Here is a 26,819-nt window from a genome sequence, read left to right as displayed (position 1 = left end):
TCAGTTTGATTGTAAATTAGCATACCTTGAAATTCTATGTCTAATAAAATAAAATATCTACACGCACAGATAGTAATTTCATAATACAACGAATAACACAGAATTCACTACGTATAATATTATATCAATTCCTTTATGAAATTGAAGTTTTTCTTGATTTGCAGTTTACAAATAATTATTAAAAGTATTTTTTTTTTCAAAACCTAATAGGTGAAGTCAAATAAGTTTTTACTTATACCTTAAAACTTAAAAAGAGAACAAATATAATTAATAATCAGTAATCCAAAGCACATTAATGTTTATTTGTAGGATCATACGATCCTATGATCCAATTCTACCGATTTCGATCCTACCCCTTCAACGATCCTAGGTAGAATTTCGATTCTAATAACCTTGCCTATGTTATGTCCAAGTGTCGGATATGTTTAATATTTAATTCTACACCTAAAATGAAGTGTTTAAGTGTTATACTAATGTCTAAAAATTAAGGATCGGATACGGATACATGAAGCAAAATAAAAGTCCGAGTATACGTAGATCGGCACTAGTTGTTTGTTAGTGTGTAGAATTATTTTTATAAAAAAAAAATTCAATACAGCAAACTAAGAAAACAAAATAATAGTTATAATATTTAAATTGAATTATTAAATTCTAATGACGTCATAGTGCTGGCAACTAGCAAGTAGAACTTGGCAGAAGTACTTATTGGATGGTGGGCTTATGCTGATTGTTTCTCTTATTATCTAGCTTGTTATTTGTTATTATCAACTTTAACAACTAATATTGTGAGATACTCTTTTTAGTGTGATAAATTTTAAATAAAGAGCTTATACACTATATTTATTCTTATTGAGCTATTTAAGTTACGTATAGAGCATGTCTAATTATGATTCATTGACTCTCAGACCATCTTGTACAAAAATTTCGGCAATTTTAAACTTTTACTTTCCATGCATTTTTAGTACCTTAACTTCAGGGGTAAAGCAAAATTTGATAAATTCATTTAAGGCCCTGTGCAATTTTTAAAAATTATGAAATTTTTTAATAATTTTATATCTTTAAACATTTAAAATATACAACATAATTTAATATTGTGACCTCCAACTTTATGGGGCTCTATACGGACGAACATGTGAAACATATTATTCACAGATTCTTCTATGAAACAGTTTTACCGTGAGACGCACCTCATACATAAATTAAAAACCCAATTAATACAAATTATTAACATATGGACTTTTTATTTTAAACTCATCTCACCGAAAGACGCTTTCTCACAAGAATAACTCTTTACGGAATGATACACTCACTTCATATTGAGATACTATTTGGAATACCCTTCCCAGTAAGTCCTCCAACTTTTGAATAATCAGATGAGTTTGGATACAGCAAAGTGTAGGGAACCTTAACCGGCCCGTTTCGATTTTTCAATCGTTCATCATTGTTCCTTTCCATGATATTCTTTTCTATACCCAACAATGTAACCTGAAATCTCTTGAATGCTGCTAATGGTTCAGCATCAGTAGTCCACTCCGGAGTATCCCTCTGTCCGAGGTATACTTCATCTGTGGAGTGGCGTGAAAGAATTTCAATCAAGGATACACCGAGTAGAGTTTGAAACTGAGCTGTGATTGTTTTGAGAAACGCTTTCTTGGGATCAGATTCAAGCTCATTGTATTCTGATGTACCGGGTTGAGGCATGAAGCGTCTGCTTACAGTAGGACGGTTAAGGAGGTATCCTGCATAAGGGTATTGCCCGAAATTGACAGCTGCGTGAAGGGCGGATGCAACCCATATGATGATGGTGCAGATTTTTGTAAGGTCTTGTTTGGTTTTCAGTTCAGGCCACCATGGTTCATCTTTTTTATCACCATGGCCTACATTGCGAATCTCTTTCCACCATGATTGGAGTTCAGGATCATTTTCAACTAGGCTATTTCTTGGGTAGTAGAAAGAGCAATAATCTTCCACCCATGTTTCAATTGCGTACCAGATCTCGAGCCCATCAACAGCAAATGGGTAATCCTCGATCAAAAGCTTGAGACCATATGGGCTGTTTGTGTCCTGGACTGCCATCCCTCTGAAATAAGGCAATAATCATGACATTAACAAAGAATGTATACTGTACTACAAAGCTGCTCACAGAACTTGATGATGATATTAGGAGGTCGTTTGGTTGTCATTGGATGTGAGGTTACCTGCCCGGTTAATTTCCTAGGTGGAATCGAACTATCTTGTTACCATTTGAATTTACAATTGACGCAGAGTTTTTGCAATTTCGACGGTGACTACCCATGGAGGCTGTAGACTAGTCCACCGACCAACACAAGTTCTTTCAGCACACTTTGACCTCACTCATGCGCACCCAGAACAAGAGGTGGTATCCTAAGATTTCTCTCCACCTATCACGCTTAAATGTGGAGTTCTTAGCAAGTAGGCTCCCTTATAAATAAGATGCACCTTATTGATATGGGTAATCTATCAGTCTTTTTTTAAAGCTCAACTCGAGGTATCACAATTTTTAATTTCAACAAAAATAACCTTCAACCAAACAACCTCTTATTAAAAAACCTACCTCTTAAGAAGGTCAACAGGGAGAGCCTGATCAGTGAAAACCCAATTTTTGTACACAAAAGAGGACATTTCCATTGCAAACCTTGCTGGGAAGACGGTTCTCTCAAGCACACCTCCAGCATTGATGAGGATTTGCCTAGCCAAGGCATTTATGTTCATTGTATCCCGGAAATGAGGTTGCAAAAGCTTGAAAATTGGGTGAACCACACTCAATTGCCTATTGGTTGCTATAACAAATGGTTCAATTATAGCATGGGTGTACAACCTACAATAAAAACTCTGTTAGTTTCAGTATCTTTTGCCTAGGTTTATGACAACGGTTCTTCTGTATTATACCAATGACTTATGAGCTGATGACAACCAGAATCATTGACAGCAGCGTAAGCTTTAGCTAGTTGCCAAACCGAGGCCTCAACACCCTCTTCGGCAGGAGTATAGACTTGACCAACAGCGCCATGCTGATCGCCTTGTGGATGAGGCAAGCTGAGTTCAATCGCTAAAGGCTTAAGTGTCCCATCATATTTCAGAAACAAGATTGTTCGAGTGGCATACGTCTTTGTAGGAGTCGAATTAATCTGCCTTAAGTATGGCATTAATGTATCATGATGATCTAATATATACAGCCTGTTACATTTGATTGCCTGTGCATCCAATAATCCATCATGAGAAAACAATATTTGGCCAGAGACTCGACAATATAATCTAATGAATATATCAATGGAAAGATGTAAGTTCAATTAAAGATGACAGCATACTTTCTCTATAGAGTATCCATCCATATTCTTTTCTATATGCTCCCTGTTTATGCTACTGTTTTGATTTCCATAGAGTTTTGGATCCAGTTTATTCTTTGGAGGGAATTCCTGCAAAGTTCATCAATGCGTTATCATTTTTTGGTTATGTTAGTTTCTTTTAACATGGTAACAAAAGCCAACGTGATAAAAAGATCATAAGTTTTGATTTCTTTTAAAATACAGCCCTTCATTATATTAAAAGATAAAATTTTTTCCACTTCAAGAAAAATAATTCAAGACAAAATGTATTGTAAAACTATATTACTGTAAATATAAAAAAGATTTACAAACAAATCATTAAAAAGTGTTGCTCAGAACCAGGCCTAAATAGCACCATCTAATATTTGAGGCCCCTTATTTTGGGGGCCTAGGTATTCCACTATCCAGGATGGGGATGATGCCCCAAGAACCGGCCATGGATCTCTTTCATGTCTCATTACAAGTGGAATATTTCGCATCAGTATGAAGAGAATTTGTTCTACATTCACACTTTTCTTATATAATACAGCAATTTTATGAAGCTATCAAATTACCTCAAGGCGACGGATCTGAACAGGATTTACTCCAGCAAGCATTTCCCTTCCAAACTCCTCATCAGTTCTCCATGCAGACTTATCTTCTGTAATGTATCGAAAAATTTCAAGTAATCTCAGGAAGATAACAAGTTTCCAATGTAATCCAGATTAATTAATACCTTTGATTACATCAGGTAATGGAAATTTAAGGAACTGTTCACCATCAGAGCGAACAAGTTCCTTAAGCATTTCCCAAGGAATTCGATCTTTGATTTGGTGAAGTGCCCCATCTGGTAATTTAAAACCTCCATCATAAAGCTTCATCACATCATCAAATGAGTCAAACTCATTGGGTGTTTTATCACATATAGATTTCAGTTCGGGGAGTATTATCTGGACTAGAGATTTCAACGCGTAGGCCAGAAAATCTGAAAATTTCAAGTGCCCAAATCGCTCATCTTTAGGTACATATATGTGTAGACTCAGAAGAGGCAACCGGCTTTCTGTGTTTGGATCTGTCATTTCATTCACACACATTAACTGCAAACCTTCAAAAAATAATAATCATACTGAAATATTGATCGATAGACAGGTGAAAGCGTGTCAAAGAACCATCTCAAGCAAAAACACAAACCAATGGTTGGAGCTCAATGATATGTCACATAGTCGTATAGGTCAGCTAGCGAGCTGACAAGCCTAAAATTGATTGTAGGTTACTGACCCGTTTTTGTGGGTTTTCGACCAGTTCTGCCTCTTCGAGGATATGGGTAATGGCTTGAACCACCAAGAACTGGACGGGCATACTCTTCTCCCTTGTCTGGCAATCCTAAATCATTGTAGTAATCATAATCGTAGACTCGATCCCATTCCTTAAGCTTTCGTTTTCCATCACCTCGAAGATTTACTAGCTCTTGTTCTCTGTATTTGCGTAATGCTTCTGGTGTTTCAAGAGGAAGGTAAGTCTGTTGCAGTATAGCATGTGAAATATAAGTAAATATTTCATATATTGATGCTTCAACATGATCATAGGCACTAGCAGCTATGAATGATGAATATAAACAATTCCGCGTGGATGTTTGATTGACAAAACAAGAGGTAGTGTTTGATATACAGAAAATTGATTGAAACTTGGATATTATATTTTACAATGTGTTATCGAAATTAAAGACTTAACTACAAAGTATAAATATGCAGATTTGTTCATTACTTGATTATATGTGTTGTTTAAACACACATAAACTCAGTACCATTGCTGATAATATTTGGTCCTAAGGTGAAAAATCAGAAAAGGCCCTTAACTGAGAAACCTAATGCAGCAAGTTCGATCTATGTTAAATGCTACTTATGCGAATATTAATTTAATTCTAAGTGTCAACTCAATTTGGGCCCCTTCGTGAGATGGACCCTAAGCAGTTGCACCTCAAAACTAATCTCAGGAACGACCCTGCATAAACTCAATGACCTAGCTATCTAGTAATTGCCCACCAGGGCGCCACCCATGTATCGTAAGTTCGTAACTGGGGGTGTTCAACGGGCCAGACTCTATTTTGAGCCCTTATCTGGCCCGTTTATTGAAGGGTTTTGTAAGGGTCGGGCTGAAAATGAGCCGAACCGAAAATGGGGTCTATTATAGTTAAAATAAAATGGACTATAAAAGGGCAAGGGTCGGATATGGGCCTTTGTAAATAGGAAAATTGATGCATATTTAATTATTATAAATGACAATGCTCATGGCAATTATTAAAGTTTTTTCAATTTAATAATTATAAATGATAATTTAATTATTATAAACTGATCAATTAGTAACAAAAAAAGGGTTGGATCAGGCCGTATCAGGCTTTCAAATCCGGCCTATATTAAATTTAAATTGCCTTTATCCAATCCGATCCATATTTGCTTAGGCTCGGCTGGGCCTTATCCTGCTCGTGCGAGCCCAGCCCACTCCCAATTTTAGACACTTACTCTAGTAATCTAATTCATCGAAAAATTCCACAATCGCAAACATCAAACCCTAATCAACAATGGCTACCAAAGAAGAAGCCATGGCAGAAGCAAAACCTCAAGATTCCAAAATTTCCAGATCAATAATTCAACACTTGAAGTCTCAAATCCCTAAAGTGGAAGACTAAACAAGAATTTCTTATCAGGCTTACGATCATCAGTAAAAAATGTTCAATCCATTTAGGGTTTTGATTCGTATTTATATTACAATCATGTAACATGACAAATAAATAAATAACAATGAAATTTGTAAAAGATTTACCTTGTTAGAGAAGAAAACACGATCATATTTATAACGATGAGCCGGATAAACCCAAGAATTGCAGACAAAATGTAGACGGCCATGTCCAGGAAGATCTAGTGTTAGAGATTTAAGGTAAAACTGAGAATGATGGTAGTTTTTAATGATGAAAGCAGCAGGAACACCAAAGCTTTCATGCCATTCAAATGTTATATTGAATGTTGATTCTCCAGCAGTAATTGATGTTATTGTTGATACCCGTTTTTCCAGGAATGCTGCCTTCCCCAACTTACCTCCTAATCCATTTTCTGAATACAACACATCACATACACAATTGTCAGTTTGTCACACAGGTTCCAATGTAGTTTATCCTAAAACTAATTGGTCAGTAGGGAATATGTTAAGTAAATATCCGATTTTCATATCTTCACAAATTCGATTCGAGACGATCTGTTTAAGAGACCATCTTTAATTGGGTCGGTCCATTATATTTTTTAAAAATATTGTAAGTAGGCTTTAAGAATGATGTAAATACACATGTAAAATATTGTAAGTAGGCATTAAGGATACAATAAATAAGCATTAAACATAATGTAAGTAGGCATTAAGAATATGATAAGTAGGCATTAAGAATAATATAATAATCTTTTAATAGGCTGGACTTGAGATACGTCTCTCAAAGAGACAGTCTCTCAAGAAACTAGTTATATCTTTTGTTAGTTTGTATTATTTTCATTATTATGAAGTTAGGACTATATTCTATAAATTCTATGGGATATTTCTTTATGTAATTCTTATTTTAGTAACTTGTATTTTTTGTTATGGTAATTGTTTGATTGGTCCTATATGGAGTGACTCAAGTACATAGTAGTCATACATTCTCTAATTCTTATGTGTGGCATCATGAGTGGTTAACTCTCTAAAATTCACCTACACATATGAGTCCATTTTTTTCAAAAAAATCTTAAAGGAGAATGTCACTTGTTTGGAACTCAACATGGTCAACAATTTTTTGATTGAGCAAAATATTGCTTTTTCTTACCCTCCATGGCTATCATTTTTACTATTAAACACCTATATTTTCAGAATCAAACATACTTCATTCACTTTAATACCATTTGAAAATTTTTGATAGGCTAATTTATATTGGCGCACATTAGATCAGGTGACTATAACCTCTTATAAGTTTAATCAGTTTTTATTCTGTAAAAACTAATTAGTTATAGTGAATACTTAATGAGTTGCTCACTAAATTATATAAGTCGTACCTTTTTTGATTCTTCAATATGTGATTAAAAGCAAATAATTTTTCTTAAGAAATAAGTAAAATATATGAACAAGTATTATAGGTTATAACCAAAGCAAAACTTCAATATGAAGTATATACTTAAATTGAATGTATCTTATGAGAACATTTTATTTTTAAATCTTAGTATAGATGTATTCAAAGAAAAAGGTGTCATATCAACGTGTTACCTCTATATTCTTTTATATGTTTTTGCTAACTTTAACAAATTAATTTTCGAAAAAGATATAGGAACCTTGGTTTCTTTGTCTTTTCCTGAGAGGTTGGAAGGATGTTCTGAACAATCACGATTGGTATTTTTATGCCTTGATGATGGGTCCTATTCTAAAGACCAAAAGGTCATTGGGGTTATTAATGATTAAGATAGGACAGGCCGAAAAAAGAAAAAAAAAGAAATAATAGATGAAATTATAATTTCTTGTCTGATTTGAAAAAGGTCTAAATAAGATAAAACTTGATTTTCATGGATAAGGTTGTGATGTGGTAACCCTATAGAGCACGTTTTGTAGTAGTGGCTTATTCTGCAAGATAAATTATCTATCAGGAATAGGTGAATTAATAATTTTTAAATTTTTAATGAGAAGAGTTTTTGGAAAATATGCTGCAAATTCTATGAAATTGAGGGTGTATAAATTAATAAATTGAATAAAGAAAAAGCGTGCACACCAATAATCGACTATGAAAATAAGAATTAAGACAAAATAGTACTAGAGTATAGTTTTGAAAAAAAAAAATGAAAGTAGCTTATAAAAGTGATAAATTTAAAATAATTGAGCAAAAACATTCACAAGAGATGCAATTGAATGGATTGCTCCTTAAACAATATTGTTGTTAGAGACATTAAGCCTTATTTTAATATTTTTTTTCTCTATCTGCTCTATTTGCTTTCTAATGAAAAATAGAAGAAAGAGAAATTAAGTTGGAAAAAAAAACAAAAAAAAAGTAAATTATAGAAATGAGCAATTAAGATGAGAAAAGAAAATAATTTCGTAAATAAAATTAAAAAAAAGTAAAATCATTGCTAAAAAAATAAAATGATGTAAAATTAATGAAACAGATCAAATTAAAAATTAATGATAATTAAAAAGGATAAAAGATATAGTTGATTGGTTGCAAATATTCTGTTGTTGAGTAGCTTGTACTGCTTCTTCTATGTTATTCCAAGCCTCCAAGGAAGACATTTTTAAAATGTGACGAAATTTGTTTGTTGATTTTACTTGAACATCTTCTCATGCTCTCTCTCTTAAGCGGGCATGGCTATGATTTGTCTACTATTTTTTTCCGCTCGGACATCAAAATTATGCAGAATGTTGAATTGTTGATCATGGCCATCGCCATTTTACTTGAACATCCCTAAAGGTTCTTAGTTAAGCAAAAAAAAAAAAAAAATATTGATGCCATATTGCTAATAGAACTATTAGATTTAATTTGAGACGGATATAAAACAAAATCAAATCATAATAATAATATTTTTAAAAATTTTATTGATGAGGTTTGAGCTCAAGTCAAAGTTATTATATAACAAACCTCTTACCAATTTAATCAGTACATATATTAGCATTTGTTGCTTGTAGTTACATAATTTTATACGTAAGTTAAATGTTATCGGTTGACAATATTAATAGGTCATGGATGCACCATTGAATTCAATACGGCGTGAAATGATGTATATATTAATATTAAAAGTTAGCTAGGTTACGTTTAAATAGCTTTAACTTGACCTCAAACGTAATTTTTAGCAAGCATGTCCGATCCTGAACTCACTTTTTAACTTTTGTATGACTTCAAATTTTATAAAACAAAAAATCTCCTTTAAGACAATTATTTCTCAAAATTCTCTCACACATAAATAATAATATCTCATTAAATTGCATCACATGTAACTTTGTAACAAATTAAAGTTTTTAAAATCAGTATATTTAACTAGAAATTTAAATTTAGTAGTTTAAATAAAATTCTAGGAGTTAAGTTATGATAAAATCGTAGAGTATAATTATTCTTTGAACTTAAATATTTTATAAAGCTTGAATATTTATTCATAAAAATGAGCAATTGACATATTTATAATATACTCTATACATCACAGTAATTATATATCAAGATTTAGTTGTCACGATTCATAATAAAATAAAAAGTCAATTGAAATTATGGAGAAATTATGACTTTTAATTTTGTACGCTATTTATGTTTTCTTATAAATCCACATTAATTATAACAATTTGGTTAATTGCTTACATTCAGTGTTATTCAATTTGACTTTCACACTTTGTACCCAATTTCTAATTTTTTAGACACATTATTAAATTAGGTGATTTCATTGTGAAATATGTTATATACAAATGAAATATTTTAATTAACACAAATTATAAAAATATAATTTTTTTTTAGGTTATCTTATTGAGAGACCATCTATATGAATTTTTGAAGTGCAAGAAACTTTTATCAATAGTTGTTTGAACATCCCTAATATAAGTGACCAACATTTTATATGCCTAATTGTCAATTAAACAATTATTAAATTTAGATAGTGAATGATCAACAAATGCACATTAATAACAATCAAAATTTTTATTACCAAAAAAACAACTTAACGTTATTTTTTTTTTCTCAATAAAATTTTATGTTAACATTTAACACTTATAACTTACTAAACAACTACTCCCTCCGTTTTTTTTTCCCGTTTACTTTTTACACATAATTCAAAGCAACTTTTAAGCCTTGATATATCTATTACGTATCATAAAAAATTAAATATATATATATATATGATAATAATTAACAAGATCGTACATGAATATATTATGTGTTCTATATATCTCTCAAAAACCATACTCAAACTCATTTCTCTTTTAAAGTACAATATTTTAAATGAGAAAAACATTAGAGAACATAAAAAGTAGTTCAACTAAAAAGAGTCAACACATAATACATGACGTCTAAATACCTTATGCTAAATAAGCCCTATGATGAATTTGACATGTTTACTTTCATTAAATTTTGTTTTGAGAACTATTAATAATTGAATGTTAATTGTAATAGAAATTGATAAGTCTTGTCCAAGTTAAAGATCATCAAGTATCAAATTACAAATTAGGTCTTCAGTTTAAATTCTGATCACTTAGTAATCTCCTTCTCTTGGCCTTCAGATAATCAAAAAATTGTATTCATGTGCTAGAAGGATAGCAATCAGTATAGTGAGGTTCATAATTAAGGTTTATTTGAAGTTGCAAATTTGTTAGGTAATTGTAATTTATCACATAATCACTCTGTCAGCCACTCGTCTGGAAACATTTTTTACCGGGCATTCAAGGGTTATTCGAACCCACAAACCCACGAGTAATAAGGATTGAAAAGTATATTTCCAACACTTACCCTCACATGTGAGTCACATCATATTCAAGAACCACTTTCGACTCAATACCATGTTAGTTCGTAATTTATCACATAATCACCTCAGGCCCATTCATGTGGATATACTCACAGGGCATCCATGGGCTCGAACTCGACCCACTAACCCACGTGGGTAGTGAGCATCGACGTGCATACACATTTTATGTGGTACACTTTTTTTCAAAACCATATAGTTATCGTATTACGATGATTATGCACCAAATTTTATATGTAAGTTTATAACCGACTATTTTAATTAATGTGGGATGTTTCTGACATGTTAACTATTCTTAACAAGAAAAAAAAGACAAAAAAAAAAAAACCTGAATGATGATGATCAGATGCACAAATGAGCTGTAGAGAAACACCTTTACCCACAAGTTCATGAATTCGATCAAGAAAAGAAGCTTGTAAATCTGTGAAATCCAATACATTTTTCTTCATCAATATTACTGTCCCCTTTATTATCTTCTTCCCATTCTCCACACTTTCATTTTCAAGCTTTTTATTGACGCCATTGCCGGCCACCTTATACATGCTTTTCCAACCACATAACATTTCTTTAGCTGCTTTGTTAATTAATCTGATAGAGGGGCAGAAACCCATTTTATGTAGTAACCAACCCGTCCCCTAGTTTATGGAGGGAAAGTTTAGATTTTAAAGGGGCCCGGTTGGTTTTGTTTTGCTTGGATGCGTCTAAAGTGTTTTGTTTTCATTTGAGCAACAAAGATTCTTCATCTAGAGAATAGCGTCACAAAATAAAATATAAACCTGTTATGAACTATCCGTAAAGATTAAAGTGTCGAGTAGTTTTTAAAGGAAGTGTAATAAAACAAATTCAATAATTTTAAATCTATTTAATTTTGTAAGTGAATTCAATTTGATTTGACTTTAAAATAAAAATTATAATTTCGTAATAATCAGTATAGACACAAATTTAATTTTAAATCAATTTCAAACAATTCATTAAAAATCAACTTAATAACTCTAATCATTAGCACTAGTGAAAGCATTGGTGGGCTTGGGCTAGCTAGATCAAGTCAAACCTCAAAATATTCACACGTTGTTGAATATTTTATATCAACCGCCCAAATGCCTATGCTATTTGCTTGTAAGGGTTACTCCCTCCGTTCCTTTTTTATCTTTCACATTATTATAACGGATAGTTTCAAAAGTTCTTCCACTTTAGAATACTTTCTATTTTTAGAAAGTTTTTATCTCACTTTTACCCCTTAAAATCCCCCTTTTCTTTTAATGTACCCATTTTCTTTTATTTATAATAATTTTCTCTCTCATACTTCCAATACAATCATTACTTCACACTACTATTTAATTAAAATAATACCCACTACAACCTCATACTTCCAATACAATCATTACTTCCCACTATTATATAATTAAAATAATACCCACTACCACCAAAGATTCTCTTTTTCTTAATCTTTGTGAAATACCCAAATAGGAAGAACAAATAGGAACGGAGGGAGTAATTGGTATTATATAATAAGTAGTGTACCTAATTTTCTAATTACAGTTTTCTGTGAACGGATATATGCTAATTACAGTTTTCTGTGAATGGAATACACTGAGTAAATATCTTGTCAAATAATCAATTAAACAATGGTAATGGATATTTGTAAATAAAAGAACTTTTTTTGTTATCAAAGTTTCATTACTATGGTAATGATATGGAAATTTTGATGAAATTTTATCTTATAAATTATTCCATTACCACTTTTTAGTACCACTAATCAAACGGACCGTCGGATTAAAAAAAATTTGACCAAATAAATAACTAAAAATCCTTCGGATTTTATGATAGAGATTAGTGAAAATTCTCACTTTTATATTCATGTACTCAATTATTATTAATACAATTTGCGGCCTTTTCCTTATTTTGGTGGGTTTTATAGTCTATGAACAAATTGTTGATAGGATTTATCCACCTCTCAAAGTAATGTGACCTAGATTATTATCAGCCACTTAGCTATAATTATTCTAAAAAGCGTTTTAAAAAGCTTTGAACCCATGCCTTGCCTTTAAAAGAAAGCACGTCAACCAGTTGAGTTATTTTTATTTTTTTATATTACGGTTTAATTTAATATTTATAATTTCTAATTATATTTTGAGATCCTACCCAGTTGAACACCCAAAATGTTTTAGAATTGCCTATGACTATCAAAACCAATTAATAGTAATTTACAAGAGTTACCCTTAAAGTTTACAATAAAACAATATATTCTCCTCTTTATTAATATTATAGGACAATTCACGTATGTACAACAATAGACCTTTAATGCAAATGATTCCTAAACAACTTCAATTTCAAACATATAATACACCTTTACCTCAACTTATACTTGCCCTCTTTTATTTTTGTCCAATCCCATATAAGTGTATAACTTTTTACGCTATATTAATTTTTTAATCAAGGGACAAATAAAATAAAAAGAACATGGATAGGTAGGAGATTACCTTGGTGCATTCTTAACAAGCACTCCTTATAATTGGAATTATCCATGATTAATTAAAAATTTAAATCACTACAGAAAAATCGATAAAAAATTAAATTATTCTAGATAATTTTTCGCATTATAAACTCCAATTTAATATCTACAAAGATAAGTACCCTCGTCTAAAGCTTTACCTTGAAAGAAAAGTACTTGACACCGTGGGTGTACGTTGAATACAAAAGTATGGATTAGGGATTAGATAGAAGACATTGTATCCTTTATCGCTTTATTAAGTGCAAATTAAAGTACCTGATTCCTTTTTCATTTTCATGAACACGTTTATAGAATTATGTGGAAGAGAGAGGATCATTACTTATTCACATGCATGTAAACTACTATGTCTCCTATTGAGAGTGATACGTAAAAATAATAAATGTTGATAATTGAATTTTGAAATTCAAATAGGCAATGAACATCTATTTTTTAAATCGTTTCAATTTTTAGTTGTAATATGACATTCTCTCTATTTTTTAAACCTATCTAATGTGTTAGATTACATAGGAACAGAGGGAGTGATTGTCAATAAATACGAAAGATACCGTGGAAGAGCTATTTTCCATAATTTCAAATCATAATTGGATTTTGGAATACTCTTTGCTTGAGAGTTCAGAGATTGGGAGACATAAAATGATACATCTCCTCCTTCACAAGACTCTTATCCTAACCTATTATACTTTCTCCGTTTCATAATACCCGCTACATTTTCTATTTTTGGCAATTTCATATTATTTGTTACATTTCTGTTTTTAGTAATAAAACAATCATTTAATGTTTTACCTACCCCTATTTTTATCCTACTCTATACTCTATACTCTATAATAAAATACTATACTATACTCTATAAAGTAACCTAACAACCTATTTTTCCTTTTACTTTTTCAATTAACAATAATAAAATGCTATACTCTATAAAGTAAACAATCAGCTACAGTGTAGGTCAATCACTTTTCTTAATTCCCGTGCCCATGAAAATGTAGCGACTAAAACGAAACGGAGGACGTACGTAATATGTGCTAGAACTTTTATTTTATTTATTGTGAATTTTTAAATATATGTATATTTATATAAATAAATTATATACGAGTAAAAATTATAAAAAGTTAAAATATTATAAAAGTACGTGCTAATATATTTCAAATAAGATTTTACTTGACTATAATTTTTCTATATATTAACTGCAATATATAAAATAAACTTGATTGATAACTAGCGTTAAGAATAGTAATAAAGCAAGTATATCAAAATGAATGAAGTATAAAAAATACGCCTATCATCTACCCTTCACATTCCTAGGAGTTAAGGGAATAAATAGGAGCAACAACTCATGAATTGACTCATCAAAACATGCATAATTATTTTTACACAAAATCTTAAATGACGTTATCTCATGAAACTATCTCTTATAACTTTAAAATAATTATTTTTTTAGTTTTAAAGTGATCAATTAGAGAAATGAACCTAATTATATGAGTTCATCTTACAATGAGAGACGATCTCACACAAGACTTATTATTTATATGAAGTTGCAAACAATATTTTTTTATCTATGATCAATTAGAAGTAATTTTTTCGTATCACTAATAAGAATAAAATTACGTACATTCGATACTCCAAACTCTGTCTAGATGTAGACTATTTAGTGATATTAGAGTAACAAAATGTTATATGATTATTACTTCGTATGGCTAATTCAACTTAGTCATCACCCAACACCTAGTCGCTTAGAACAAAATTGCTCTATGCATAGAAGAGTCATAAACTACTGACTAGTTGAGATAGGAATAGGGGTGTTTAATGGGTCGGGCTCCTATTGTGAGCCCTTATCTTGCCGAAAATTTGAAAAAAATAAAAGCATTGAACAACTTTATTCCGAAAATAAGCTTCGTGAAAAATTTATTTCCAAAATAAGCGTTCGTACATCCAAGCCTAGGCTTGGCGTAAGTCACTGTTACTAACAGCGAAAATAAAAAATAAAAAATAAAAAATAAAAGCCTAAGTCGCTGTTACTAACAGCGACTTAAGGAGTTGACCAGTCAACCCCTTAATCTCGTAGATTGGAATGAGGAAGTAACTGAAATAACGAAGAAGACTTAAGTCGCTGTTACTAACAGCGACTTAAAAAAATTAAAAAAAAAAAAATGTTGTTCACGGATGTACGGAGCTTTTTTTTCTTTTTTTTTGTCTTTCGCTGTTAGTAACAGTGACTTTTACCAAACCTAGGTTTGGATGTACGGGCACTTATTTTGGGAATTAAGTTTTCACGGAGCTTATTTTGGAAAAAAAAAAAGTTGTTCAATTGTCTTATTTTTTTCAAATTTTCTATCTTGCCCTTATTTAAAAGGCTTTCTAAGTTACGGGCTAAAAATATGTCAGGCCAAAAACGAGCTCTACTACAATTAAAATGAAGCAGGCTATAAAAGCGCTCAATAAGGAGCGAAAATGGGCATTTGTAAATAGCATAATTAATGTATTGATTTGAATATTAAAATGACAATGTCAATGAGGATTAATAATATTTTTTTTCAATTTAATTATTATAAATGATAATTTAATTGTTATAAATTGATAAATGTGGATTAAAAAGTTTTTTTGTATTAAAAATAGACCGTGTTGGGCCGGCCTAGTATGGCCTATTTAAAGTCCATATAAAGTTTTAAAGGGCTCTTATCCAACTTACCACCTATTAACTTAAGCCCAGTCCGGCCCTTATAAGGCCCACTAAACAGCCGTCGACAGGAATACCAAGTCAGGAAGCAACCAATTAACCTACACAGAACTCAACAGCAACTGCAACCGTAATAGCGGACACATTTTCGCATCAATGAGCATGTATATTAAAGCTTCACAAATAGATGCATTACATCTAAAAAGATTGAAATACAATCAAGTTACAAATATTGTCATTTTGTTAAGCTTAAAAAACCAAATCACTATCCAAATAGAACACCATTGCTTCTCCTTGTCACCAGCAAGATCAAACAGAGGATTTTGACACCTAAAAATAAACATCTCTTGCTTGTCAGACTAAACATTTGACAATTTAAGTTAGTATAGATGGATACTGGATTACTGATATACGTAAATTAGCTAATACGTAAGGACTCGCAGTCTTTCTAACTATCTCATCACTTGGATTCAAACCGGCATAACATAATTCATCAACTAATTTCCACTGAGTTTGTGATTCACTCAAACAAGCCCAAAATCGACCGTATCAGGACAATCTTTATGTTCACGATTCATAATGAGATTAGCGAATCACGTAACATAGATTGAAACCTTCAACAAATCAGTTAAAAGTCAATTGCTCGACCACTGAGGTAAAGGGCCAACAATAGACTTGATTTCATGTAGTTCAATTCAAATTTAAACCCATGCATCTCATGTTGTCGGCAATGCTTACCGCCTCTCCACAATAGCCACTTTTTTCTCTCATGCCATTCCATGCTACTCCACGACATAGACCTTCAAGCTGAACGTTATGCACCCTGACGTATCATTTTTTGTACCGGTTATATGTGCCTCGAGTCATGGGATAATTCTTGTATGGGCAAGGCCTAAGTATGTTATGGTGCCTATGTATAAGATGAGGCTTGCATAAGCCAAAATAGAGCAATTGGAGAAAGGAAGCAAAAGTTTGCTTTTTAAGGCACAACCCTCACGACAAATCGTCGCCTAGAGAGTGCTCCAACACGACAACTAGTCGCAGGCTACTGTCGTGTATTGCTCTGTTTAGATGGTTATGTTACGTACATGGGTCTTTGGGGCTTAGGTTATATATACCTTACCCAAATTCATATAAACAAAATCATTTCTGGATCACTGAATACTCGAGGTGACAAACACGGTGCTTGTTCAGTTCATTGGGCTAAATGCCTAAACCTTGCACCCAAAACTTAAACTCTGTATTCTGTAATCTTGTGCCCCAAATCACGAGTAATTAATTAAGACCTTAATTTAAGATCAATCCATCATCTTTTTTTTTTGTGTGTGTGAAATTAAGCATGAAGCAACTGAAGAACTCACCAAGATAAAGGCTTTCTGACTAGAGTAGATTCTACCCCACAAACTACAAAGCTACATTGATATAAGGATCAATCCTTATGAGAAGGCATACACGACCAATCAAGTGACTTACATGCTTGATTAGCAATTGAATTATAAATTAATCTCTTCAAAAATGAATTCTATGTAGAGCAACATTAATGTCCGGTTGTTAGCCGGTACTTAATGATGCCATAGGCGGATCTAGTGTTTAGTTATTAAAATCAGTTGACATCACTTGAATCCAAAATAAAATCAAAGAGTATACCCTAGTTGTCCCTAGATGAGTTGATTAGTATATTATCTTCCATATAAGTGATGAGGATTTGAAACCCACAAAATATATTTTACTTAAATTTTATTTTTTGACACTAATTATTTTTCTGGATTTGCCTGTGTACTATGATGCTAAACCATTCCACCACCATGGTAATGATATTGACCATCCCAAAATTCCTTTTTGTTCATAAAATTTGAAGAATTAAAGAAAGCTAGTTTTAGGGTTAAAGGAATACTCGTTTTGTATTATTTCCATTGTAATTACGGCCCTAATTTATACAAACTCTATGAATTAATTAAGGAAATACAAAACTTGTGAAATCAGTAATTCCCTAATATATTGGACAAATTTGGGAAATTAATTATTTACTAAAACAGAAAAATATTCCCTAAGATCAGAGAATATATTCCCACACTCCCTCTCAAGTTAGGTTATGGGATTCCCAATACCTAACTTGGATAAAGTAGTTTCAAAGGCTTCAACAGAAACGGCCTTTGTGAGAATGTCAGCTAACTGATCTTCTGATCTTACGTGTGGAATGCTGATGATTTCCTTCTCTAATTTTTCTTTTATAAAGTGTCTGTCAACCTCCACATGTTTTGTTCGATCGTGTTGGACCGGATTTTCTGAGATATCAATGGCTGCTTTATTGTCGCAAAATAACTTGCAAGCTCCTGTTGGTGGAAAGTCGAGTTCGTATAAGAGTTTTCTTAGCCATAGGATTTCTGTTATTCCTTTTGCTACCCCTCTGAACTCTGCTTCTGCACTTGATAATGCGACTACCTTTTGTTTCTTACTCCTCCAAGTAACCAAGTTTCCCCCTACAAGAGTGAAATATCCAGATGTAGATTTCCTGCTGTCTCGATCGCCTGCCCAGTCAGCATCTGTGTAAGCTTCGAGATCAAGATGATGATTCTTACCAAAGAAGACTCCCCTATCACTAGTGCCTTTCAAGTATCTCAAGATTCTCATAGCTGCTTCCATATGTGGAGTTTGTGGTAGGTGCATGAATCGACTCACGACCCCAACGGCGTATGCTATGTCTGGTCTAGTGTGAGATAAATAGATCAATTTGCCTACCAGTTTCTGATACTTCTCCCTGTCAGCTGGCTCTCCTCCAGGAGTCGTCTGGAGTTTATGATTAGTTACGATTGGTGTTTCTGCTGGTTTGCAGTCAATCATCCCTACTTCTGCTAACAGGTCTAAGACATATTTCTTTTGGTTAATGAAAATCCCTTTCTTGGACCGGAAAACTTCTATACCAAGGAAGTACTTTAAGTTCCCCAAGTCCTTCATCTCGAACTCCATGAATAGTTTCCTCTTAAGCTCCTTTATCTCCCTTTCATTGTTCCCCGTTATTACCATATCATCTACATAAATGATAAGACATGTGATCTGACCATCGTCTTTTTTTAGGAATAGGGTATGGTCGGAATGGCTCTGTTTATACCCAAATTTCTTCATTGCTGCGGTGAACTTACCAAACCAAGCTCTTGGAGACTGTTTCAAGCCATACAATGCCCTTTTAAGTCTACATCCTTCTCCTGGAGCGAATTCATCCGAGAAACCTGGCGGAGCATCCATATATACTTCCTCTTCGATCTCGCCATGTAGAAAAGCATTCTTTACATCGAACTGGTAGAGAGGCCAATCTTTATTTGCAGCTATGGAGAATATGACCCTGATGGTATCTATTTTGGCAACCGGAGAGAAGGTTTCGGAGTAATCAATCCCGTAAGTTTGTGTGTATCCCTTTGCCACAAGACGAGCTTTGTATCTCTCAATGGTTCCATCTGCATGATACTTTATTGTAAAAACCCATTTGCATCCAACCGGTTTCTTTCCTTTGGGTAGCATACACTTTTCCCATGTGCTGTTTTTCTTTAAAGCTGAGATTTCATCTACCATTGCCTCTTTCCACCTTGGATTTCGGAGAGCTTCTTCAGTACTCTTAGGCAAGGAGCTTGAGTATAGGCTGGTCTGGAATGCTACAACTATTTGTGCCAAGTTACTCACCTCTCGGTTGATAGGATACCGAGATCTCTGTGATTCGAACTTTGGATCATATCTTTTTGGAGGAATACCCCTTTTGCTTCTTGGAGGTAGTTGGTATCTGCAGGGTGAATTAGCAAAAACAGATATGTCATCATTAGTTTGAGGTTCAGGTTCAGTTAATACCTCTTGAGACCCACAGACAACTTCTTGATTATGAGATGCTTCAGACAAGGTAGGAAGGGTCTGAGGAGAAAGTAAAACTATGTTTTCCGTAGCAATATCTGTGGGATTACCTACTCGCTCTTTGGGGTTCGAATCATCAGTTACAGAATATGTAAGCCAGCTCAAGTCATCACATGTAGTCTCCCCCTGAGGACGAAGCTGGGAGTAAAAGTAGGAATGTTCAAAGAAGTCACAATCCATTATGGTATACATCTTATTTTGAGTTGGATCAAAGCACCGGTATCCCTTCTGATTAGTACCATAGCCCACAAAGAGACACTTAACAGCCCGGGGTTCAAGTTTGGTTCGAGCAGGTTTAGGTAGATGAACATACACAACACACCCAAAAACTCGAGGGGGTAAAGAATGGAAAGATGGGATAGTAGTGTGAGTACAAAGGACCTCCAAGGGAGTTCGGAAGTTGAGAATTTTTGAGGGTAGTCGATTGGTGAGATAGGTAGCAGAGGCGATGGCTTCAGGCCAAAAATAAGGTGGGACATGGGCTTCAAACATAAGGGCTCGACTTATTTCAAGAAGAGTACGATTTTTCCTTTCAGCTATGCCATTTTGTTGGGGGTGTGTGGGAACAAGAAGTTTGGTGAATAAGACCATGGGTGGTAAAGAAATCTTTCATGTGATGGTTCATGTATTCTCCCCCATTATCAGATCGAAGTATTTTAGGCTTAGCATTAAACTGTGTGACAATCATATTATAGAACTTGACAAAGACATCAAAAACCTCATATTTGTGTTTCAAGAAATATATCCAACACATTCTAGTACAATCATCAATAAATGAAACAAAATATGAGTAGCTGTGGTTTCTAAAATCAGGAGCAGGTCCCCAAACATCAGAATGTATTAAAACAAACGGTTCATGACTATGATGAGAACTAGGAGAATAAGAATGTTTGTGACTTTTTGCAAGAACACATGTTTCACAGTCCAAGACTACAGTACTTTTAGCTAATGACGGAAAGAGACGTTTCAGATACCCCAAAGATGGATGACCTAGACGTCGATGCCAGGTCCATAACTGATGATTAGGGAACCCATGAGCAAGCAAAGTGTGACCCGTTTGAATCGCCTCGTCCACATTGTACAAACCGTCTCGTTCAGTACCACGACCAATAATCTTCCCTGTCTGGGCATCCTGCACAACACAACCAGAGGAAGACATAAGCACAATACAATTTAATTCCCGAGTCAACTGGCTAATTGATAATAATTTGTGAGATAGACTAGGAATTAAAAGAAAATTTTTAATTTTTAGCGACAGAGAAATGGTAACAGGCCCAGATTGATCAACACTCACACACTCCCCATTGGCTGTTTGGATATAGGTTCGGGTTTTCGGGTTAGTGAGTAAAAGGTCGGAGGGATCAAAGGTCATGGTATCGGTGGCCTCGCAATCAAAAATCCATTGGGAGGAAGTACTAGGTTTACATAAGAGGCCTAATTTATGTGGGTTACATGGGTTGTTGGGCTTAGGGGGTTTATAAATGGGCCGGGTAGTGTCTAAGGTATTAGGGTTTTGGGGTTGTGGTATATATAAGCAAGTGGGGGAGCGTTTTGTTGTGGGTTTTGGGTCTTTCTGAGTTCCTTCTAGATCTTTCCCTTCTTCTCTCTCTTCTGGGTTGTTTCCTTTTCTCTGTGCTGTTTCACCTTCAACGCCATTGTTGCCCTCTCTTGTTTCTGTACAGTGGGTTGGTGTGCTGGTAATGGGTGGTAAGCCGGTGACCGAGTGAGCCTTGCCGCCGGTCTGGTTCAACTGGGCCTTGGTGGCGGCTCTACGTTGTCGGTGCTCCTCCCACCACTCCGGGTAGCCTTTTAACTTGAAACAACCATCCTTTGTGTGACGGCTTCCTCCACAGTAGCTACACTTAAGGTGAGTTTTGTCTTCCTTGTCACGCCGGTATGATGTTTCTGACCGGTATTGTTTAACGGCCAACCCACTCCCAATTTCTGAGGGATGTTTTCCCGATGATGAAGCCTGGATCATAATTCCTCGCCTTGAGATTTCACGCCTAATTGTGGCATATGCAATTTCAACCGTTGGAAGTGGGTCTTGATTCAATAGATCCCTCTTTTCTTTGTCAAATGTATCATTGATTCCGGCCAGAAATTGAAACAATCGTTGTTTTTGAATAAAGGTATTGAAGATTGTGATATCTTCAGTATGTTTCATGGGATTTGGTTGTCTTCGATCTATCTCCTTCCAAATCGTGGTCAATTTTCCATAAAAAACCTCTATTGGGTCTCTGTCTTGCTTTATGTTGTTGGCTTGAGAACTCAGATCAAAGATCTGGAGTTCATCCCTTCCACTGTTCAATAGAATTTCGATCCCCTTCCATAGATCCCTTGCAACGGTATAATCTAAGAACTGGTTTATGAGATCTGTATCAATGTTTGAAATAATCCATGATAGGACTATTGAATCCTTCTGCTTCCATGTTTGGTAATTAGGGTCTGTGATATTAGCAGGTTCGTCTATGATGTGGCTGAGACGTCCTCTGCGCTCTAAGGCTATTTGCATCATTTTGCACCAGGTTGTGTAATTTTGGTAATTTAACTTTTCGGCCAATTTTAATTCTGATGGTATGGTTTCTAGGTTTGTGTTTGGTTTGTTTAGTTGCTGAAACAGTTTTAACATATGTTCCATCTGTTCCATGGTTATGAGTTGGTTTGGGTTTGTTTCTGCCATTGTTACAGGTAAGTTTTGAGGGTAAAGGATGATGCTGAACAAAGGTTAATCCCAGATTAAACCTTACAGCTCTGATACCATGAAGAATTAAAGAAAGCTAGTTTTAGGGTTAAAGGAATACTCGTTTTGTATTATTTCCATTGTAATTACAGCCCTAATTTATACAAACTCTATGAATTAATTAAGGAAATACAAAACTTGTGAAATCAGTAATTCCCTAATATATTGGACAAATTTGGAAAATTAATTATTTACTAAAACAGAAAAATATTCCCTAAGATCAGAGAATATATTCCCACAAAATTGACTACCATTCATTATCACGTGGGAAGGTGATATTAAAAGATAGAGTGGAGTAGGCTAACTAACCGAAGCAAGCAGCTTATGTTATTTGGACTCGGGTACTATGTCGGATACTGATACGTGTTCAAGTGTCGGATACGTTTAAATATTCAATTTTGTGCCTAAGTGTCTAAGTGCCATACCGATATCCGAGCATCAAGGATCAGACACGGGTACGAATCCGAGTAACATAGGAAGCAACAAAATCGTACAGCCATTCAAATACTGAGTGAGACAAGAACCAACATTTCACTTGCTTAGAGACATCCAAAAACTCCTTCAGAGGAAGATAGATCTATCCAAGTCCTCCATTGGGTCCAATTTGCTTCTGGATAACTTTGCTGCATAAAGATATAGTTGAACCTTACAACAGTTATGGAGGAATATCGACTACCATTTAATCATTTACATTTTGAAGATGGGTAAGAAGATTATATAACATGTAAAAGAAATTTGACTACTTCTGCGTGAAAATTATCCAAGCTTCTAAAAAAAATAGCCCAAAATTGATTATAATTCGCTTTTTTGATTTGCAAATTGAGGGAAATTAGAGAATTATGTGACACTGTATCAGACTAATCAAGGATATAGCAGAAGTAAGACAAAATCAGATGGCCATGGAGGAACAAAGAAAAGTGTCAAGGACAAGAGAACCCAGTAGGCTGACTTCAACTTATATTGTGAAATCAAAAATCAGTTTCCCGGTTAGGAAAACACAATAACAGTGGAAACTTTGTCAGACAAGCATTTGCTACTAAATGTGACATTTTCCTTTATAATATGCGACTTTCAGTAGCAAATTTAAAGGAATAAAGTGTATTTTATTTTGTATATTTTTACTGAAAACTCAAAAGGAATAAACGTGTATTTTATTTTGTATATTTTTCATTTTAAGTATCCTAATCCGCCACCGCCACTAATTAACATGTACATGAAACTCATCATCTCAAAAAGATTTAAAAATTATAACCTTACAATACAGTAAATGCAACAGTCAGCTCTCAAAGAAAGGGATAAGCATTTACAACAAAAACCACCAACAATCAGAGCAAAATCAAATGACAAGCATCAAATTAAAATCAAAACCCTAAAAAACTTATGAAAACGCAAAAAACTAAAAACATTAAATGTACAATTAAAAAATGATACAAAAACCTAAATAAGCAGTTTGAAATACCTGATTTTTAACCATAGAGGAAGAGATTCATCGTCTTGTTCAGATTCAATGATTGTAAAACAAAATATAAATCAAACAAAGGGCAACAAACAAATGTATAGATGCCAAGAACAACAATTCTAACAACTATATTGATCATGAATAATAGAAACAAATTATCATACCTGAATTTATAATTACGCGTGCCTTTTTTAAAGATATTGAAACTGATTTTGATGTACGATGAAGATCGTTGAATAGATAATGTGCGACGATGACAGAGTAAAACGAAGATGAGCGTATTTACGAAAATTCCATATTGGTCCTATGAGATTCGCGTCCCTACTTATCCATCAGATCGAGATCCAACGCCTCACAATCTATTAGCGCAGTTTGCATATAATCAAGTAAATGGATAAGTTGGTATAAATATTACGAACAGTTTCATGTTGATAAATCTTCTTATATGAATGAACATGAGTATATATCACCCCTAAACAGCATATGTCACCCTGAATCCCTTTAGTCTGTCGTTTGTACACTTTTACAACATGGAGTATTTTATACAGTTCAAATTATGGGGCACCTTCGTTTAATATGAATTAAGATTATTTGTTAACATCATAATCTTATTCCATATTCACTTATTTTATTCAACTCAAACTAAGGAGCAATATCTTTTAATACGATTAATTATTAGCGTCATAATTTCAAATTGTAACTTCACGTCTTTTTATCTTAAGAACAAATTTTTTAAGCACCCTTTTCTCAAATAATTCAAGTATTTAAACATAAAATATATAATTAATTAAGATTATTTATTAAATTAAGTTTTGTATAGAGACATATATAAATAAAATTTTCAAAGAATATTGCAAGAAAAAAATAATTATTATAACATTTGAAAATTTAAAATAAATAAAATCATATTGGGCTTTAAACCAATTAGAAAATCTACCATGAATTAAGTAAGTTAAGTAAGTTTTATAATAATAATATTAATAATAATAATAATAATAATAATAATAATATAATATATAAAAAAATAATTAAATACCCAAACCCCTTCGAACCCAGTAACCCCAAATACCCCAATATTTCTTCTCCCTCCTCTCACTCATTTTAATTACCCCAAAATTTTTCAGAATTGAAACAGCATCAGATTTGTAGTTTAAGAAATGAACCCAAGTATTCCTTGAGTAATCATCAACAATAGTAAGGAAAAGATTACATTTTGTATAGGTGGGAACTCTGTAAGGCCCCCAAATATCAACATGAATGAGCTCAAAAGGTTTAGTTGTTTTTATTGTACTAAGAGAAAAAGAAGATCTAGTTTGCCTTGCTACAGGGCAAACTTGACAAATGCAATCTATAGAAGAACAATTAACAATATTCTTTGTAGCTGTTTGTAGTTGTGGAAAAGGCAAGTGACCTAATCGAAGATGCCACAGCTTAGCAAGTTCTGCATGTTGGACATGAACAGCATGACAAGAGATATTAGGAACAGGAGTGTGTAGTTGAGTGATTGAAGACTGGAATTCATGTGTTGTGCAGTAGAGGCCTTGATGTAGATTACCAAGAACTTGAGGAAGGGTCAAGTGAGGGCCCTGGATCATACAAGAGGAAGCAGAGAAGGTGATGTCACATTTTAGGTCCAGACACAATTTATGTATGGAAATAAGATTATAGTGAAAATCAGGAACATGAAAAACATTTTGCAAAGTGATATTCCCTGGTAAAATGACAGAACCCATATGTTTAATTTCAACTTGTCTACCATCAGGAACAGTAATACTATGAGCATGGGATTGTAATGGGGTATAAGTGGAAAACAGACTTAGGTCATGGCAAATGTGGTCTGTGGCACCACTATCCAGAATCCAAGTAGGAGTTGTGCTACTCATCATACAGAACTTATAACTAGAGAAGAAAACCGGAGAAGTACCTGCTGGTATTATTGGTTTTTCGGCATTATTGCCTTCAGAATTCTGATTCTTGGATAAAAGATTCATTAGTTGATTGTATTGATCAAGAGTGATAGGTGGAGGAATATCAGAGGAGTCTGCTTGAGATCGTATATCAGATTCATCAATATTGTGACAAAGATTGGCTGATTTCTTATCCCTATTCCAAGTGTTGGGGTGTCCATGTAGTTTATAACACCGTTCAATGCTATGGCCTGATGTTTTGCAGTGATCACAAAACCATATAGAATTCCTCTTGGCCCCAATCATTTTATTAGCAGCAGCATTAGTGTTGTAGGTGTTTGTGGAGTAAGTGTTTCTGCCATATTTATGATGATCAGTAAATCTTCTTTTGTCAACTGCAAAAGCCATAGCTTCAAGTTGTGTGGCTGTTGCAGCCTTGGTTACAGCCTTTTGATTTTCTTCTTGTAAGCACATTCTATATACTTGATTGAGAGGAGGTAAGGGTTGTAACATTAGAACATTACTTCTTACTTGTTTGAAATCATCAGTTAACTTCATCAAGAACAGCATAACTCTCCTTTCCTGTTGGGATCTGAGGTTGTTCTTGGTAGAAGAGCAATTACAAGCATTACATGAACATACAGATAAAGGATCATGCATATCAATTTCATCCCAAATGCTTTTGATTTTGGTGTAGAAATCAGCAACTTATTCATCAGATTCTTGTTTAACATCCAACAAACTTTGCCTTAAGGAATATAACTATGAAGCTATAGCTTGGCCATATCTTTCTTCCAAATCATTCCATATCTCA

At 33.6% G+C, this 26,819-nt stretch overlaps 2 protein-coding genes and 1 long non-coding RNA gene across 3 annotated transcripts; all 3 read right to left on the bottom strand.

Annotated features, from left to right (window-relative positions):
* Positions 1-1,131: 1,131 nt before the first annotated feature.
* Positions 1,132-11,449, bottom strand: LOC130825162 (probable linoleate 9S-lipoxygenase 5). Its single transcript, XM_057690234.1, has 9 exons — positions 11,145-11,449; positions 6,147-6,433; positions 4,605-4,845; positions 4,063-4,398; positions 3,902-3,987; positions 3,330-3,437; positions 2,911-3,215; positions 2,576-2,839; positions 1,132-2,080 (listed from the first exon to the last, which is right to left on the bottom strand). Exons 1-9 carry the CDS (start codon positions 11,425-11,427, stop codon positions 1,312-1,314), a joined length of 2,679 nt encoding a protein of 892 aa, XP_057546217.1. The 5' UTR covers positions 11,428-11,449; the 3' UTR covers positions 1,132-1,311.
* Positions 11,450-16,156: 4,707 nt separating this feature from the next.
* LOC130825161 (uncharacterized) lies at positions 16,157-24,626 on the bottom strand. The gene is made up of 2 exons (XR_009046852.1): positions 24,263-24,626; positions 16,157-16,329 (listed from the first exon to the last, which is right to left on the bottom strand). It is a non-coding gene; the product is annotated as an uncharacterized LOC130825161 (long non-coding RNA).
* On the bottom strand, positions 20,861-24,243 carry LOC130825160 (uncharacterized). The gene is made up of 2 exons (XM_057690233.1): positions 21,541-24,243; positions 20,861-21,028 (listed from the first exon to the last, which is right to left on the bottom strand). Exons 1-2 carry the CDS (start codon positions 22,577-22,579, stop codon positions 20,991-20,993), a joined length of 1,077 nt encoding a protein of 358 aa, XP_057546216.1. The 5' UTR covers positions 22,580-24,243; the 3' UTR covers positions 20,861-20,990.
* Positions 24,627-26,819: the final 2,193 nt, after the last annotated feature.

This window comes from Amaranthus tricolor, chromosome 10 (genome assembly GCF_026212465.1).
Source record: "Amaranthus tricolor cultivar Red isolate AtriRed21 chromosome 10, ASM2621246v1, whole genome shotgun sequence".
Lineage (NCBI taxonomy): Eukaryota > Viridiplantae > Streptophyta > Magnoliopsida > Caryophyllales > Amaranthaceae > Amaranthus > Amaranthus tricolor.
Note: the sequence above shows the minus strand (reverse complement) of the source record. Positions and strands in the feature narration are given on the sequence as shown.

Bases quoted from the DNA above. Each gene is read 5' to 3' on its own strand.
- LOC130825160 (XM_057690233.1), bottom strand. From the start codon at position 22,579: ATGGCAGAAACAAACCCAAACCAACTCATAACCATGGAACAGATGGAA. The intron at 21,029-21,540 runs GTGAAACAGCAC...TGTGTTGTGCAG, and splicing joins GGGCAACAATGGCGTTGAAG to GATGCCCAGACAGGGAAGAT.
- LOC130825162 (XM_057690234.1), bottom strand. From the start codon at position 11,427: ATGGGTTTCTGCCCCTCTATCAGATTAATTAACAAAGCAGCTAAAGAA. The intron at 3,438-3,901 runs GTAATTTGATAG...TGAACTTTGCAG, and splicing joins TTCAGATCCGTCGCCTTGAG to GAATTCCCTCCAAAGAATAA. The intron at 2,840-2,910 runs GTATAATACAGA...TTTTTATTGTAG, and splicing joins CATCAGCTCATAAGTCATTG to GTTGTACACCCATGCTATAA.